At 41.9% G+C, this 17059-nt stretch overlaps 1 protein-coding gene across 4 annotated transcripts in view; it reads right to left on the reverse strand.

Annotated features, from left to right (window-relative positions):
• The window catches only part of LY86 (lymphocyte antigen 86), a 61839-nt gene that overhangs the window by 15049 nt on the left and 29731 nt on the right, over positions 1-17059 (reverse strand). For all 4 annotated transcript variants that reach the window (XR_003222912.2, XR_003222913.2, XM_025917054.2 and 1 more), the window contains exons 2-3: positions 12983-13069; positions 11412-11540 (exon numbers count right to left, since the gene is read on the reverse strand). Coding sequence is in view for 2 of the 4 variants with exons in the window: in XM_025917054.2 (XP_025772839.2) it covers positions 11412-11540; positions 12983-13069 (216 nt within the window). In the remaining 2 variants the exon portion in view is untranslated. The remainder of the gene's footprint in view (positions 1-11411; positions 11541-12982; positions 13070-17059) is intronic.

Raw genomic sequence — 17059 nt, forward strand, 5'->3', positions numbered from 1 at the left:
GGGAAAATGTGATGTCATAGGAGAGTTTCAAAACATTCTTGGCTCTTACAAATGGGCTTGAATTTGTGGATAGAGGGAAATCTCCCAGGCCTATGGGATTCCTTAATAGGCCGTAGGTTTCCTTTCTTTTCTTTTTTCTTTTTTCTTTTCTTTTCTTTTCTTTTCTTTTCTTTTCTTTTCTTTTCTTTTCTTTTCTTTTCTTTTCTTTTCTTTTCTTTTCTTTTCTTTCTTCTTCTTCTTCTTCTTCTTCTTCTTCTTCTTCTTCTTCTCCTTCATGAAAAAATCCTCTTTTGCTTGGTTTTTGCTGGTGCCCTCTCCAGGGTGATCATTGTTTCCACTTTGGTTTTTGCGGTGTTAAGAGGGGGGTTTTTTGCTATCACAGTAGCACACCCCAGCTTCTGCAGACTCCCCACCAGTCTGCAGCAGTGGTGGCTGCCCAGCAAATCCACAGCTGCTTGAAGGGTGCAGACGAGGAATACAACATGAAGAGAAGAAAGGCCAAAGCCTGAGGAGATGATGCTCCAAATGTCCAGTTCCATGAGAAATGCAAATGGGTCTGTCTCCCCAGGGGCACACAGGGGCCATGGAGACTCGGCTCTGTCAGCCACCAGAGAATACACAGCTCAGTCATGTTCTTGCCACCTCAGAGAGAAAGGGTCTTAAACTTCAAACCCTTGAAAGATCTACTGCCTCTGCCTGCCTTGCTAAAACGCAGACTTCCATTCTGAGATGGATGACCTCAGGGGCCCAGAGCCCTGGCTTGAGAAACCCCTAATCAGCTGCATGAAGTAACTTCCATTTATCACTCCAAACTCCATTCTAAGGGCTTTGTGTGGATCACCCCATCTTATCCTTGTAAGAATCCCATGAGGTGTCTCGTATTTTCCTTATTGTGCACATGAGCAGAGTGAGGCTCTGAGAGGTTGTGTAATTTGCCTGAAGTTGTATACAGGTAAGTGGCAGCGGTGGTCCAACTCCGTGCAGGTTTAGCTTCAAACTCTGGGCTTATCCCTATCTAGGCTAGTGGTTCTCAAAGTGTAGTCCCTGGACCAGCATCAGCAGCCTCCCCTGGGGACTTGTAAGAAATACAAATGTTAAACCTCCTCTCTAGATGTCCTGAATCAAAAATGGGGGTGGGCATGTCCAATAATCTGTGGCTGAAAAGTCCTCCAGGTGATGTGATGTATATGTTAGCTTGAGGACCACTGTCCTGGGCTATGCCCCCCTGCCCCCCTCCAAGCTGGCTCTGCAGTGAGATAAGGTAGGCAGCAGTAAATTCCTGGAGAATAATATCAGGTTTGGTAGTGTGCTCCTGCAGCGAAAGAATGACAGTAGGGATGGCAATGACAGGCTCCCCACCTGGTACTGTCCCTGGTGGCCAAGAAGTATCACCCCTCCATGGGTCTATTGATTTATCCAAGTGAAGTGGAACCAAGACACATGAGTTCCCATCTAAGCCACTTTGTCATCGAGGGAAAGAGGAAAAAAATCTGGGATCATGAGAGTTTGAGAAGGAGGTACAGGGACACCAAAGCAGAAAGCCTGAAGCAGGTGGCCTAAAATGACCCACATATCAGGGGTAAGCAAATAGGTGGGACAGATGACCTTGAGAAGACATATCTTAAAAGTGAGTCCTCAGATAAAATTGCTTGTTCCCCTTCTCTTATAGCAGAAATCAATGACCGTGCTCCTGGGGCTCACATTCATTAATCCATGTGCAGTGAACCCCAAATGCTTGAGAAGTGAGGCTCACGGTAGGGGTGCCTGGTTGGGAGCATGCTTTATAGAGATTGTCGGGACCATTGGTGTAGATTAACCATGGAAGCACTTGCCTGGAAGGTGTTTTTGCGTCTTCTGCTACAGCAATGCAAGGCATAAGGCATTTTGCAGAAAGCATTTGTGGGACTTTTTCCAAATCTAGGCAATTTCTGAATTTCCTCCATTTCATAGACCTGTGAAAAGGCACACATAGAGGGCTAGGGCAATAGAAATCTGATGGATGGAATCAGAATTGCTGATCTAGATAGAACTGTTCAGACCGAGTTTTGCATTGTTACAGACAGTGAGATTGAGAAGATTCTGTAATTAATATTAATGATGCTCGGAGGATGGCCAAGTGCACTCATTTGGCATAAACCAGGACAGATGAAAGACACCCCAACTAACCAAAAGGAAGGAGGACAGGTAGCCAACTTAAGCATCCCCTATGCTTCTGGCTTTGTCTTATTCGTACAAGTAAAATCAGGGACTATTATAACAGAATCCCTTAGCTGCTGTCAGAGATAATATCTACCTTGTGGGAAATGTCATGTCAGACTTTATATACAGTACTCAGGGGGCCTACTCTGTGTTTATTGAAATTCATCTAATTACAATGCATTCCTCACTTTGGACAAACACTTAAAGCAGTAACCTTCAGATTTACACAAAAGATAAACCAGGGAGCAATTATTTCCTTGACTAAAGGGTTCTTCAGCTTATAAAAGGTGTCCCTGTAATATTTATTTTAATTACAAGCTTTCCAAATGCATTTGAAATTAATCCCACAACTACTTTTTTTTTTATCTGTCTCTCACATATTGCATGAAGTATATCAATATCTGTTGTATTTCTTTTTTTTTTAAATGTAACTTATTGTCAAATTGGTTAACATACAGTGTGTAAAGTGTGCTCTTGGTTTTTGGGGTAGATTCCTTGTTGTATGTATTCATTTAATAGATTTGCTCTTCCTGGAAGGTGCTAGCCTCCACATAGAGAGACGAGTGCACTGTGCAGATCTTCTGAAGACTGTTGAGTTCTGCCCCTCTCTGGGATTCTGACATGCATGTGACATCAAGTCCTCTCAGCTTTTCATTGTGTTTCAGCCATGCCAATCACAGCTGCCAAGGTCTACTTCCCCTTGACCTAAGGTGTCCTACTTTATAATCATATATACCTGGTATACACACATGAGTGTGTGCACACACACATGTTGTTATTTAACTTCTTCAAGCTTTTATTTTATTTTATTTTATTTTATTTTATTTTATTTATTTATTTATTTATCTATCTATCTACCTATCTATCTATCTTGAGAGAGAGGGAGAGAGCGAGCAAGGGAGGGGCAGAGTGAGAGAGGTAGAGAGAGAATCCTAAGCAGGCTCCTCGCTGTCAGAGCAGAGCCTGACATGGGGCCCAATCTCACTAACCATGAAATCATGACCTGAGCCAAAACTGACTGGGCCACCCAGGTGCCCCAAACCTCTATCTTAATTTCAGTTGGTTTTGGCAAGAGCTTGGGTGCAACTGATATTCACAAGTTAATCCATTAAACAATAAACAAATTAGTTTTGAAGGCCAATTAGTACTTAGCGCTGTGAAACAAATACCCTTTACCTGGGTTGACCCACCCTGACCAGAACTCATAGAAGTTTGGCCAGAGTCAAGTCTGACAATTGATGTGTCTTTGTCATCAAGAATGAAAATCCTGTGTTCATTCTATTTACTTTATGGTCTTAATATAAGTTTTTGCCAAAGCTCCAGGTTCATTATCAGTTGAGAATCTTGTTTCTACATAGCCCTGCACACTATATTCTGGACAGCCAAAACACAAGCCACTCTGTTCCTTTGAGTATCCCCACCTCACATTCTGTTTGGGTGGAGTGTGTCTTGCAGTGGATCCTTCCTACTTCCCAGATTGGTATCTCAGTTTCATGTTCAACAGTAAGTCCTACAATAAGTTTTATTCTCTTCTTTTCATTTTATGCTCATCTTCCTGAGACAGGATATTCCAGGAAAGTTGCTAAACAAAGTGAACCCCAGTTAGTTGAGAATGGATATCAAAGTATGTTGACCTCATGATAAATCAGAAGGGGATGAAAGGGACTGAGATGAGCTCAACTCATTTTTAAGCTAGACAAAGCTGTGGGGTCTCGTTCATGGTGGAGATCAGTGCTGACAAATCCAAATTTTGTAAAAATTTTATATATGAGACCATTGTGGGATAGTCTTGTTGGGGCCTTGGGGACAAACCATACCTCTGTGGGTAGATGTCATGTTTCCAGGAAGGAAGTGGACATTTCCACCACCACTCATTCTGGAAAGAAGTCAAGTCAGGGGCATAAAATGAGAACTTTAGAGACTGACTTTAGACCAACACAGGAAAAAACAAAACAAAACAAAACAAAACAAAACAAAACAAAGACACAAGAAGAGACTTCTTCATTTACTCCACAGGAAGTCCTGGGATCCTGAGGAGGTGGCAGCGTGTTAGGTCAATTGCCCCCAGCTTCTGGTGAGCTGATTTGAGTCGGGATCCTTACTAGGTTCATTCCTGTGGGAAACCCTAGCCTGGGTAAACCAGCCATGGGTCCCTCAAGCTGCTCCACCCCTGCCTCGAGGTCCCTCAGGTAGAGGAGGAGGCAGAGACATGTCATTGCCATGTTTATTGCTTTCCAATGTGCCAGACATGTTCTTTTTTTAAATATGCACTATTACCTGGAAAAGAATTATGGTTACTTCCATTGCATAGGTGAAGTAACTGAGAACCAGAGAGATCAAATGATTCTCCAGAAAGAAGTGGCTTCTATCCCCAGCCTATAAATGGCAGCTGTGGAGAGAGGAGGAGACTATCAGTCCTACTCTATGACTTTTCTTTCCTCCTTTCCTTCCTTCCATTCTTCTTTCCTTCTTTCCTCTCTTTTTTTGTTTTAAAGATTTTATTTTTAAGTAATCTTTATACCCAATGTGGGGCTTGAGGTCACAACCCCAAGATAAAGAGTTACATGCTCCATTGACTGAGCCAGCCAGGTGCTCCTTTGGCTTTTTAAACAGTTCTCTTTCTTCCCTGCCATTGGCCTCTCTCATTTGTCTTCCTGTTATGCCCCTTTCTTTGCCCCAAATCTAATTTGTTGGCACTGGAAAAGCATAGTTTAAAGCAAAGTTGTTACATTTTCCAAAGTAACCTAATCTTAATTTATCCTGAACCTTAGGTGAGTGTTCACCACAGTGAAAGCCAGAGAATACCTGTGCTTGGCAATTCTGGCTAAGAGCCTTGAATCCTTATTTTCCTTACAGCTGTCATTCTCAAGACTTAGCATGCAACAGAACCATCTAGAGCAGGACTGGCAAGCTATAGTCTGTGGGCCAAATACCCCTAATGGCCTGTTTTTCAGCAGACATGAGCTAGAATTGTTTTTATATTTTTAAATGATAGAAAAAAAATCAAAAGAAGAATAATATTTAACAACACAGGAAAGTTACATGAAATTTACATTTCAGTGTCCATAAATAAAGTTTTATTGGCACACAGCCATGTCCATTCATTTCCATATTGTCTATACCTTTATCCTGCAGAGGCCAGACGAACATATAGCCTGCAAAACCTAACCTTTACAGAAAGGGTAATTACTACCTCACCCTTGACAGAAAAACTTTGCTGACCTGTGACCCAAAGGGATTTTTAAAATACAGAGTGCTAAGCCCCAACCCTGGAGTTTCTAATTCAATAAGTCTGGGTGGGGCCAAAAATGTGTGTTTCTGATAATTTCCTACATGATGCTGATGTTTCTGGTCTAGGGACCACACTTTGGGAACCACCACCGTATATAATGACTGGTTATGCCCAAAATGATTATTTGATTCCTATAATTTTGTTGTGCCTTTTAAATCTTGTTTCCAATTCTAGTGGAGGGCTGAAATGAGTCATACTTCTCTAGCAGAGTTTTCTTGATGTTCAAAGAGACTATGTAGCAGACAGGTTTAGAGCCAGTCCCTGGAGCCCAGCTTCTTGGAGAGAAGCCCAGCTCTACCACTTTCTGGCTTTGTGACCTTGGGTAAGTTTCTTAACCTCTCTGGGACTCAGTTTCCTTTTCTCTTAACATAAAGATAATAACAATAATAGCTTCTATACCTCACAAGGTTGATACAAACAGTAAATTGGTTAATATACATAACACATCTGCAAAGGTCCCTGGCATGTATTAAATGCTGTGATAATGCCAGATGTTATGCAGTCATCCCTGCCTGGGGCTAAGGTAGTACTCCTCAACCTTGGCAGAGTGTTGAAACCACCTGCTTTGGGTTGTACCTCTAGAGATTCTGATTTAACTAGTCTGTGGTGTGGGGTGTTGGGATCTTCAAAACTGTAAAGGTAAATTAAAATGGAGCACTGCCCAATAAAAATATAATGGCAGTTGCATGTGTAATTTTACATTTTTTAGTGGTCATGTTTAAGAAGGTGAAATTAATTTTAATAATGTCAATAACAATGTTTTATTGTTGATAAATAATAAATAAAATAGTAATTATATATTTTACTTAACATAGTATGTCTCAAATATTATTATTTCAACACATAACCAATATCACAATGATTGAGGTATTTCACTTTCTTTGTTTTTGTATTATGTCTTTGAAATTAAGTGTGTACTTTACATTTATAGCACATCTCAATTAGCCTGGCTACATTTCCGTGGCTGGGTAGCCACGGCTTGTGGCTTGTGGCCACTGCATAGAACAGCGTGGGTGTAGCTAATGTACAACCAAGATTGAGATCCACTGGGGTAAGGGCCCTTGCGGACCAGCCCAAAGCCATGGAGCTTCTTCTGACATTACTGTTCTTAACTTGAGTATAAAGGAAGTTTACTGCAGCTTCTCTCTCTATGGTTAGTAATCAGGTGTGGCCATTAGGACATTCAATTTAATCCAAGTTTAGTCTTAAAAACTGATGTCAATTTGAAAGCAGCAAGATCAAGTAAAGCAAATGAATCTACATGACCTGATGCCACCAGAGGCGAGAAAGACACTATGGGAACATTAACAGAGGACAAAGTAAAACAGTGATCTGTTTTGGTTCCTTCTCAATGAACCCATAGCTGGGTAAAGGGGGAAGGGGTGTTGAGTATCCCAGAAAAAAAATACGAAGCAGATATTAAGCAATCCCTTGACATTCTATGCTACATTTTGACTCAGAACTTTCTGACTCTAAATATCACTGAATATTAAGTAGGTCAAGATGCTTTTCGAAAAGAGGAAGAGGAAGAAGAAGAGAATTCACCCTCTCCATTCTTTCCTACAGTGCTCAACTAACCTTCAAAAAGAATAACCTTGTAAATTTATTGTAAAAGCAAAAGAGATTTCCAAAAAGATAAGAACAAAGATCTGTAGTTCTACCACTTAGAGATAACCACTATTAGCACCCAAGTGTGTACTATTTCAGAGCTTTTTGGTGCATCCATTTACACATATTTTAATAAAAACAGTGTCCAAGAGTTAGCACTCTTTTATAGCAAGATTCTTTGTCACTTAACAACATTTTTATATTTTCAAGTAATTTAATAATCTCCTGCAACAGCATATTGAACCTGTGTTTGGCTGGACAATGATCTACTTAATCAATCCCCTATAATGTATATATAGGCTGTTTCCCTCAAACTGCTAATCACACCACAAATGCTAATGCCAAAAGAAGAACATCCCTTGGTATTTATTTATTTATTTATTTATTTATTTATTATTGTAAATGTTTATTTATTTATATTTGAGAGAAAAAGCATGCACAAGCAGGGGAGGGACAGAGAAAGAGAGAGAGACAGAATCAGAAGCACACTCCAGGCTCCGAGCTGTTTCCAGGTGCATAGCCTGTTGTGGGGCTCGAACCCATGAACCGTGAGATCATGACCTGAGCTGAAGTCTGATACCACCCGAAGACTGAGCCACCCAGGCACCCGTCCCTTGGTCTTTAAATCTGACAACCTCTTGCCTTAGAGCTAGCTGGGCAAGATGCAGAAGAAAAGGACAGACTGTTTTATCCACATGGTCTCACTAAGCCTAACACATTAAGAAACATTTTTTTTCGGTTTATTTATTTTTTGCAAGAAAGGAAGGGTGTGGGGAGGGCAGAGAGAGAGGGAAAGAGAGAATCCTAAGCAGGCTCTAGCATTGTCAGTGCAGAGCCCGATGTGGGTCTCAAATTCACCAACTGAGCCAACATCAAGAGTTGTACACTTAACCGACTGAGCCACCCAAGTGTCCCAAAATCCCAAGCAGGCTCTGCACTATTAGCATGGAGCCTGATGCCGGGCTCGAACTCAGGAACTGCAAGATCATGACCTGAGCTAAAGTCAGACACTTAACCAACTGAGCCACCCAGGCACCCCTCCCCCATTTTGTAGTTTTTCTGGCTCAGAGAACAGCCAGCAGGGTGCAGGGTGCAGAGTAATGCATAGTAATGCCGTGGAAATAATGACATCAAACAAATGATACTGAACACCATTGTGCCACCTTCAGCAGACACCAAGTTTTCTCACTGCTCTGCTCAGAAGGACCTGCAAACCCCAGAGGGACTCTGCTGCCTCTTAATATGTCAACAGCAGCTTGTGCTTGGATTTGAATTGGCTTCTCTCTGGTCTTAGAATTAATCACTTCTTTCAATAGAATCATTCCTGCAATAGGTTTGTGGGTGGGTTGGAAAAAAAAAGTAATAACCCAAGAAGCCTCAAAATTTAAGGTGTTAGTTTTTCTGGCTTATATAATTTGCATAATTATTTGTTCATGCCGCATTTGTATATCACTTCTCTGATTGCTTTATATGATGTGAAATTTTCTGGCAATTCCCCAAATGCCAGCTTCTCAGACTGAGTATGCAGGTTTCAGCCCATGGCAATAAAGCAAATAAATGACTGCAGGACTGCCCGGCATTCAGATAAGGTAAACACCTGCCTTTTGAGCTCTTACACTGAATTGGACACCTCAGTTTGGGAGAACAATATCTTTTCTATTTTATTAATTCTATTAAAACTATTCATAGGAGGAAAAACCAGGTTTTATTAAACTTGGAGGATCAAGATAATTCACCCTTTGCTAGGATATGGTGCACCTGTATCTTTGTGGCACATATAAGCATTATTAGAGAGTCACTTTTAAGGGGAGCTGGTAAACTTACATTCAATCTGTCATATAAAAATTCAATAAAACAAGTATTTATCGCATCTTTATTCTGTGCCAGGCTCTCTTTGCCAAATCTCCAGAGAGAGGAGCAAGAAATATTCCTGCCTTCAAGGAGTTCATGGTTTAAGGAGGGAGATACACACACACATGCTATGGGATACGATTCTAGCTGAGGTAAGTAGAGTGTGATGCTCCAGGAACATCCAGAGGGAGTAATTCATCCGGCTGGGTCTAGCCTGCCTCTCCAGCCCCATCAGACCTTCTATTTGAGAAAAGACTACCCTGGCTGCAGTAGGGAGGAGGGAAACCAGGTAGGACACCATTTCCATCATTCAGGAGGGAGTGAGGGAGACTTGGTTCAGGGAATAGAAGGAAGTACGAGTGATGGTTGGCACAGTACGTGCTCTTTCTTACTAAGCTCATAGTGCTTCCAAGTGTACTTGTTTCCACATGTGGGTTCAAGAACACTTATTTTGGGGAAAAATTGGGAAGATAAGCAAAAGACAGGCAATAAAATTGTAGATGCTGCCTATGGAAAAGGTTAAATAGGTATCAGCTAGTGAAGAAGAAGTACACGAATGCATCCGATCAGTCAGAAATATTTCCAGCAAGTTCAGAGAGGAAAGCTGACTGGCCAGTCTATGGTAAGTTAGCCAGGAGGGGAAAAAAAATGTCCCCATTTAAAATAAAGTCAGATCACTGGCCAGAATGAGTTCTTAAATGATGATTTTAAAGAAACTCCTGGCCAAAAGGCACAATTCCTTGTTTCTTCTTCTGTTTATTCACTAAGATTATGGGTCTCAGAGCCAGCTCACCTGGATTTGAGCCATGGCTCTCACACTGTCTCTGTGACTTGGCACAAGTTGCTGAAACTCTCTGTGCATTAGCATATTAATAGTACTAAAGTTGTGCTCAAAAGGTTGGGGTAGTAAGTACATGTCTTACTGGATGTGAAGCTCCTAGAACAGTGCCCAGCACAGAATGCTTAACTGATGTGGACTCCTTCTATCTGCACGCACGCTGTACTGAGCACTCCCATTGTAGCAGGTGCATTTGAAGTCCTGGCCTTAGAGACTAAGACGCTCCTACTCCAACCTCAAGAAGCCCATGGTCTATTGGGGATGATAAGTGGGAATAAATGAGGCCAATAAAGTGGCCATAAATAGGCCAATATGGCAAGTGCTACAATAGGAGTAAGCACCCCATACTTTGGAGAACAGAGAGGAGGATGATGAGGGAAGGCTGAGCTGACGCCTGTCACCTACTCATCACAGCAAAGCCCACTGGGCTTCAGTGGGCCTACACTCCCTTTAATCCCCTGTTTCCTTTTCCTGCACAAACTTCCTCTGTCAGCACCCTTTACTGTGGGGAGGGGAGCCCAGTTTCTCCTAGATCCTTTGTTTAGTTTTTTTTTTTTTTTCAACGTTTTTTATTTATTTTTGGGACAGAGAGAGACAGAGCATGAACAGGGGAGGGGCAGAGAGAGAGGGAGACACAGAATCGGAAGCAGGCTCCAGGCTCTGAGCCATCAGCCCAGAGCCCGATGCGGGGCTCGAACTCACGGACCGTGAGATCGTGACCTGGCTGAAGTCGGACGCTTAACCGACTGCGCCACCCAGGCGCCCCTAGATCCTTTGTTTAGAAAGCATAATTGGGTGATCTCACCCTGCCCTATCTGAATGAGGAAATAAATAAATAAGCGGATGCTTCTGGCATAAGGGGTTAGGTGTGCGCTCCCCCTTGGGACAGGGAAGGAGGAGGAGAGTGGTTCTGGAGAGGACACTCACAGATCAGACCTAAGTTTTAGTTAAATAAACAGAGGCATCTCAAGGCCTTGGTGAAGATGCTGGGTGAGGACAAGGCGCAGAGCGAGGTGAGGACAGGCTGGAGTAGAGTTTTTGTGTTCCTTAGGTACATATGGCACGGGGGTAGGTGGCTAGTGAATTGAAAAAGGAAGGAGGGGATGATGTAATGGTTTTATGCTTTGTACTTTAAGCCTAGCTACCGAATAGCCCTATCAGTCAATGACTCAAGTGGGCAAGACCACAATAAAATAGTGACATTTAGAAAGCTTCATTTTTTTTTTTTCTTTTTCTCGGAGTCCATTGACCTATTGAGTAGACCCTGTTTACTGGGAGATCACTGAGCAGAAACCTGGAGATACTTTGAATCTCAGTGGATTTGGCAAAGCTATTGGCTCTTTCTGTTGCCAGCCCTTTTTTGATAAGGTGCCACCGCTAACAGCAACACTTTTCTTTTTGTAAAGTGCCTCAGAAGCATGTTGCATTTGATTTTCACATACACTGTATATGGTAGGTCCTGTGAAATGGGCTTTAGGGCTGTTTTCATATAACACATGCTGTTAAGCAAGGTTAAGCTGGTCCAAAGGTGAGGGGTGGAACCAGGGCTCCAGCCTCAACTGGAAGCCATTGTTCATCCCTCTCTAGACCCCAAGCAAGCAGTCGGCAAGTCACACGGCTTACCCCCTTTCCTTCTCCCACAGAAGGAAAACTTCGGTAGGTCCTCTTCACAGATGGGATAGGAGAAATTCAAAATGGACGATCCTTTAGTGAAGAGAGCTATGTCAAGAAACAGCTCTTTGATGTCCTCTCCTTAAAGGTAAGAGAAGACCAGCTTTATTGTTAGTGTGGGTTTCGCTGTGTATCAAAGCATTCAACGTTTATAGAAGCATGAGCAGAAGGGCCTTTATTTCCAGAAGTCTGCTCTGTATGGGGAAAGTTTCCTTCCCTCCTTCCATTTTTCCTTCCTTCCTTCCTAACTTCCTTTTTCTTGCTTTCTTTGCCTTTCTTTCTTTCTTTCTTTCTTTCTTTCTTTCTTTCTTTCTTTCTTTCTTTCTTTCTTTCTTCTCTCCTTCCTTCTTTCCTTCCTTCCTTCCTTCCTTCCTTCCTTCCTTCCTTCCTTCCTTCCTTCCTTCTTTCCTTCCTTCTCTCCTTCCATTTATTTATTTATTTATTTATTTATTCATTTATTTGTAAAACAACACTTAGGCAAAGCTACAGGGGATAATGGCAGAAGCCCTTGGTATGAACTGTGACCCTTTTATAAACGTTCTCTTTTTGGAGCAAGGTAGTCACTCTCTGTGCTCCCCAGCCCTGATGCTCTGGCTTCTACAACTTCTCAGCTGCATCGTATTGTGTGCCTCCCCTGAGGGTGGTGGGGTTTGGTCACCCCCCACAGTTGTTAGGTAAATACTATATCACAGTTATACAGGAAGCTTTAGGGTGCTTGTCAGTGCTGGCTTCTAATTCTCTGCGTCTTTTCCTCCATTTCTCCCTACTATGTTGCACCTACTTCTCATTCCATTTCTTTTTTACTCAGCTGCTGCTATAGAATCCAGATATTGTGCAAGTTTCCAGAAATGCGAAGATGCATGAGAGTTCTTGGTCCCTAGCAATGTTCCCTCCATTTCTCTGGAATGGTTCCACACATGAAGTTTATTGAATCCTTCTGTTCTGGCTTTGATAAAACCACTTTAGAAAGGAGATACTCTAGTAGCTATAGCAATATAATGATTAACTGTTAAAGGCATAGCTAAATAAAAACAAACAATCAGACAGCTACCTAGCTCATTGATTGGGGTGGAGGGAGAAGGTATTTGCCTTTGTCACAAGTTTCAGGAATCACATTAACTCTTTGGGAAATGAAATAAAGCAAATATAAGCTATGCTGCTGGAGGTTGACTTGTTTGCTGCTGGGATAACAAAGCAAAAGCTCTTTCCTGCATAGACATCAATATTTAGGCTTGACGTTATCTTTTGTTGCTGTTGGATATACTGATTCCAGGTGCTTATATCATCCAAATGAATGCTTAGAGTCTTTTCAGTACAAAAGCACAGCATTCAGTGAGAGTTCTACTGTGTCTGGATATCACTCAGGAAGAGAAGTGAAAATAGAGATGGAAATAGAGTTAATCCCACAGAATGGTGGGCAACAGTGGCTTAGCTGGCCACTAGAGTTAATGCAAGAAATGGGGGTGTGTGGAGCAGGAAGAGATGGTGCAATGTTTCATTTCATGTCAATAATCTTCACTTACTCAGAACGATTCCAAGCCTAATGTTGAGATTTGACTTCAAGTGTTTAGAACACTGGTCAACAGAAAAGCCAAAATCTTGTAGTGGATCTGCCAAGAAGAACACAACAGATTAGGTGTGAGTACATTGTATACTCTGCAAACTCACATTAAGAATTCACACGAATGATATTTTTTTTTCTCCTACATGAATCACTAAAATGGATTCAACACCATGTTGCCCAGCACTTTTTTTTTTTTTTTGCATAAATTCACAGTGTCTTCAATAATCCCTCCAAGTCTCTCCAAAGCTAATATTGGTCAACGCGATGTTCACCAATGGAAGGCTGTCAATCTGAAATGAGCACGGTGTCTTGATGGGTGGGTGACAATCCGACTTGACATTTTTATCGTTACTTGAATTCTTTTAGTTCCTGAACCTTTGGCCTTAAAATTGCTTATTGGTTATTCTAAACATTTCACAAAGCATTATTATAATTAAAACAGAGGGAAATCTATACAAATTTTCAAAGTTAAGACCTGCCTTTGTAATTTCATGCCATCTCATCTCATTCAATGTAATATTTTTTTTCCCAAATATTCCATTATATGTGAGGTATTGTGCTAGATATGATAGGGACTGCAAAGATAATATCTTTTGCACTTCTGCTCATCAGAAATCTCCAGAAGTTCATTTATGCCTCAGAATAAAGTCAGGAAATGTCCTACTGGCCCCACCTTCCATACCCCACATTGTTAGTTCATCCTCCATGTTTTGAGATCAGGTAATCACCCAGCAAATTCCTGCCAAGTTACCTGCTAATGTGCTTTCTCTAACATGTAATGGTCTCACCCTTTTTGCTGTTGTCTAAATACTGAGGACTTGCTCATTCCCATCTTTTTTGTGAGCATTTCCCTAACCATCCCCCAAATATTTTTTGGCTTCTCCAAATTCTTAAAACAGTTGTCTGAAATATTATTTCAAAATGTACCAACACATATTACTTTGTAATCTGCTCTTGGATTCATCCTACAGCACTCAATCTAAACTTGGAAGCTCCTGAAAGAAAGGAGCTGGGTTTTTGTTTTGTTTTGGTTTCTATGTCCTTTCTTTTTGTTTCCCACTGGGCCTGAGAGAGAGAACTGATTTTAACTGAGAGTCTAAGTTGTAATGGTCAACGAGTTGTGCACTTTACAAGAGTTTTCTGTTTCATCCTCCCGACTCCCTAGTGTGTAGAGCAGAGCCCTGCAGTCGGCTGCATGGAAAACACCCTGTACCTATAGGGAACAAATGGATTGAATGGGCCATGAGTTAAGCTGTTCTTCCTCAGCTCCAGATCCAGTCTTCCAAACTGTGCTGCGTAAACCAGGGCTCTCTGTAATTATGCTTTTCCTTTGCCACCCACCAGCAGAAGTGCCGGAGGGAGACTGAGGCTGAGTGAGGGAAGGAATCTGCTCCTTCTTGCGTACTTGTTAGTTCCTAAGAATGTCACCTGGAAATGGCCTGTCACCCTGGCAGTGGCAATAGGTTCCAGTGTCCAGCTGTCTTCTACACCTTCCCAGAATGAGCTGAGGCTCATCTCTGTGGGTTCCTAAGCTTCTGCTACAATAGTTTCTGCTGCAGAAACTGTCTCCCTTTCCCCAGCAATCTGTGCCTCAGCTTCACAGCGTCCTTCTTTGCAGCTTCCAGGTTCTGGCAACTCCAACTTCTGCCCCCTGCTCTCCCAACCCTCCTGGTGGTTGCTGCTTCCTCGCTGTCCCAGTGAAAATTACTGACATGATCTGTATTTTCCTGATAGGACTTAGACCAATTGAATAAACAACAATCTTGAGAGAGAACTATGATTTTCCTCATTTCACAGATGGGAAAATATAGACTCAGAGAGGTTCTATGAACTTATCCAGGTCCCACTCTATCATGTGGGTAGAGTCAAGATTCAAGCCCAGACTTAACAACAAACAAAAAATTACAGCCCAGTATTGTGCAGAAGTATTCATGAAGTAGAGCCTCAAAGATGTATGTTAATGATTTAATTTGTAAGATGGCCTGGAATATTTTGTGTGCAGGCATATGGTATGTGATAATTCTGTTTCATAACTGGTTTTAATTTCAGCTTAGCTATGAGCTCACATTTGTCAATGATGGTGTTCCAGACAGTTTTATCATCCACACTGCTGACCTGGAAGATATGTGATTGTCTGTGGTATCTGCTGTGGAAATGATCACTAGGCTATTTTGCCTTACAAATCTAATCTAAGGTGCACTTCTGTTTGATCAAACCCTCTTTGATCTGGCCACCCATTTTCCTGAGGAAAGACCATTCTGTCTTGCTCATTTTACTCCTTCATAAGCACCTTTGTGTGGTCCTGGGATTCTTTCAGCTTGGGGAATGGGAGAAGGAGGTATGGAGACAATCGTCCCTGCTCAGTATTTGGCACTCAGTATTGAAAAAAAGAGGCCAATGAACAGACAGTTAGGAAAGTGCACCTGAATGTTTACTGATGTTTTAAAGGTTTAGATAGAAAAAATAAACAAAGGGCAGGAGAAGGAATAAAACATCTTGATACTGGAAAAATATTGTTAGAAAAATAATCTTAAAAAAATTGTATTTCTTTGGGGGGTGAGGGGCAGAGAGAGAGAGAGAGAGAGAGAGGCCCAAGCAGGTTCAGCACTGTAACCACAGAGCCTGATGCCAGGCTCAAACCCACGAACTGTGAGATCATGACCTGAGTCAAAACCAAGATCATGACGCTTAACCAACTAAGGCACCCAGGCACCCTCGCTTTAAGCTTTACACTTCCTTCTGGTGCCAGTTTCTCAGATGCCCTAGGGGCCAGGGCCATGGGGATCCATCCCACGAACTGTGAGATCATGATCTAAGCTGAAATCAAGAGTTGAATAACTTCACTGACTTAGCTATCTAGACGTGCCCAGGAGAATAATCTTAATAGGGAACAAAGTCACAAAGAAATACATAAAAACATTAAAATAGATTGCTTCAGGGGCACCTGGATGGCTCAGTTGGTTAAGCTTTTGACTCTTTCAGGTCAGGTCATGCTCTCCTGGTTTATGAGTTCAAGCCCTATATCCGGCTATGTGCTGATGGTGCAGAGCCTGCTTGGGATTCTCTCTCCTTCACTCTCTGCCCCTTCAGCTCTCTCTCTCTCTCTTTCAAAATAAACAAACTTAAAAAAAAAGACAGATTGCTTCAAAATCTCTTAGGGGTTTGGTGATCTTTCCTAGCGGTTATTTTTATTCTATATTTGTGATTGAATTTTATATTTGAGAGTGAACATGCAGTTTGTAGTTGTCTTGGGAAAAGTGACATCAATTCCTCCTGTCCCCCAGTCTCATCCTCAGAGGCTAGCCTTCCCTCTGCAGATTTGTGTTTTCACTCAGGCTCTATATTGCCTTGTATTTTCTTTGTACCTTTGCCGTCCCTCTACTAGATGCTGTAAGGCAGGCTCACAGCCTCAGGGTCTAGCACAATGCTTTGAGGTTATGCTAAGTTCCAAGTGATTGTTTGATGAATTGAATGATAAATGTTGTATGTAGTCAACTTGTAGAGAACTCTAAGACAGGTTTTCTCAACCTTGGCACTACTGACTTTTTCGGTCAGATAACCCTTTTTTGTGGGAGTTGTCCCGTGCATTGTAGGATGTTAGCCACATCTTTGGCCTTGACCCCCCAGATACCAGCAGCACCCCCTACCCCTAAATCCAATTGTGACATCCAAAGATGTCTCCAGACATTGCCAAAATGTGTCCTGGAGGACAAATTCGCCTGTGGTGGAGAACCTCTATTTTCAAGAACTTCTTTGTCACTTACCAGGCAAGTGGCTCGGAATCGCCTACCAAAATAAAAGATGGCGGATTGCATTTTTTAAGTAGTTCTTCTTATGTAATTTGAAAACTGCTGGGGGCGGGGTGGTGGTGGTGAGAGGAGAGAGTCCCTTGGACACTTGCCTCAAGTAATTTTTAATACATATAAATTGGATTATCTGAACTTGGATCTTCTGAAAGAATGAAATTGGAAAGTTAATGAGAGTTGGTGTTCCCGGGCTATGAGGGCAGAGATAAATGTTTCCTCTAGACACTTCA

This window comes from Puma concolor, chromosome B2, assembly GCF_028749965.1.
Source record: "Puma concolor isolate L17-30 chromosome B2, mPumCon1.1.hap2, whole genome shotgun sequence".
NCBI classification, from domain to species: Eukaryota; Metazoa; Chordata; class Mammalia; order Carnivora; family Felidae; genus Puma; species Puma concolor.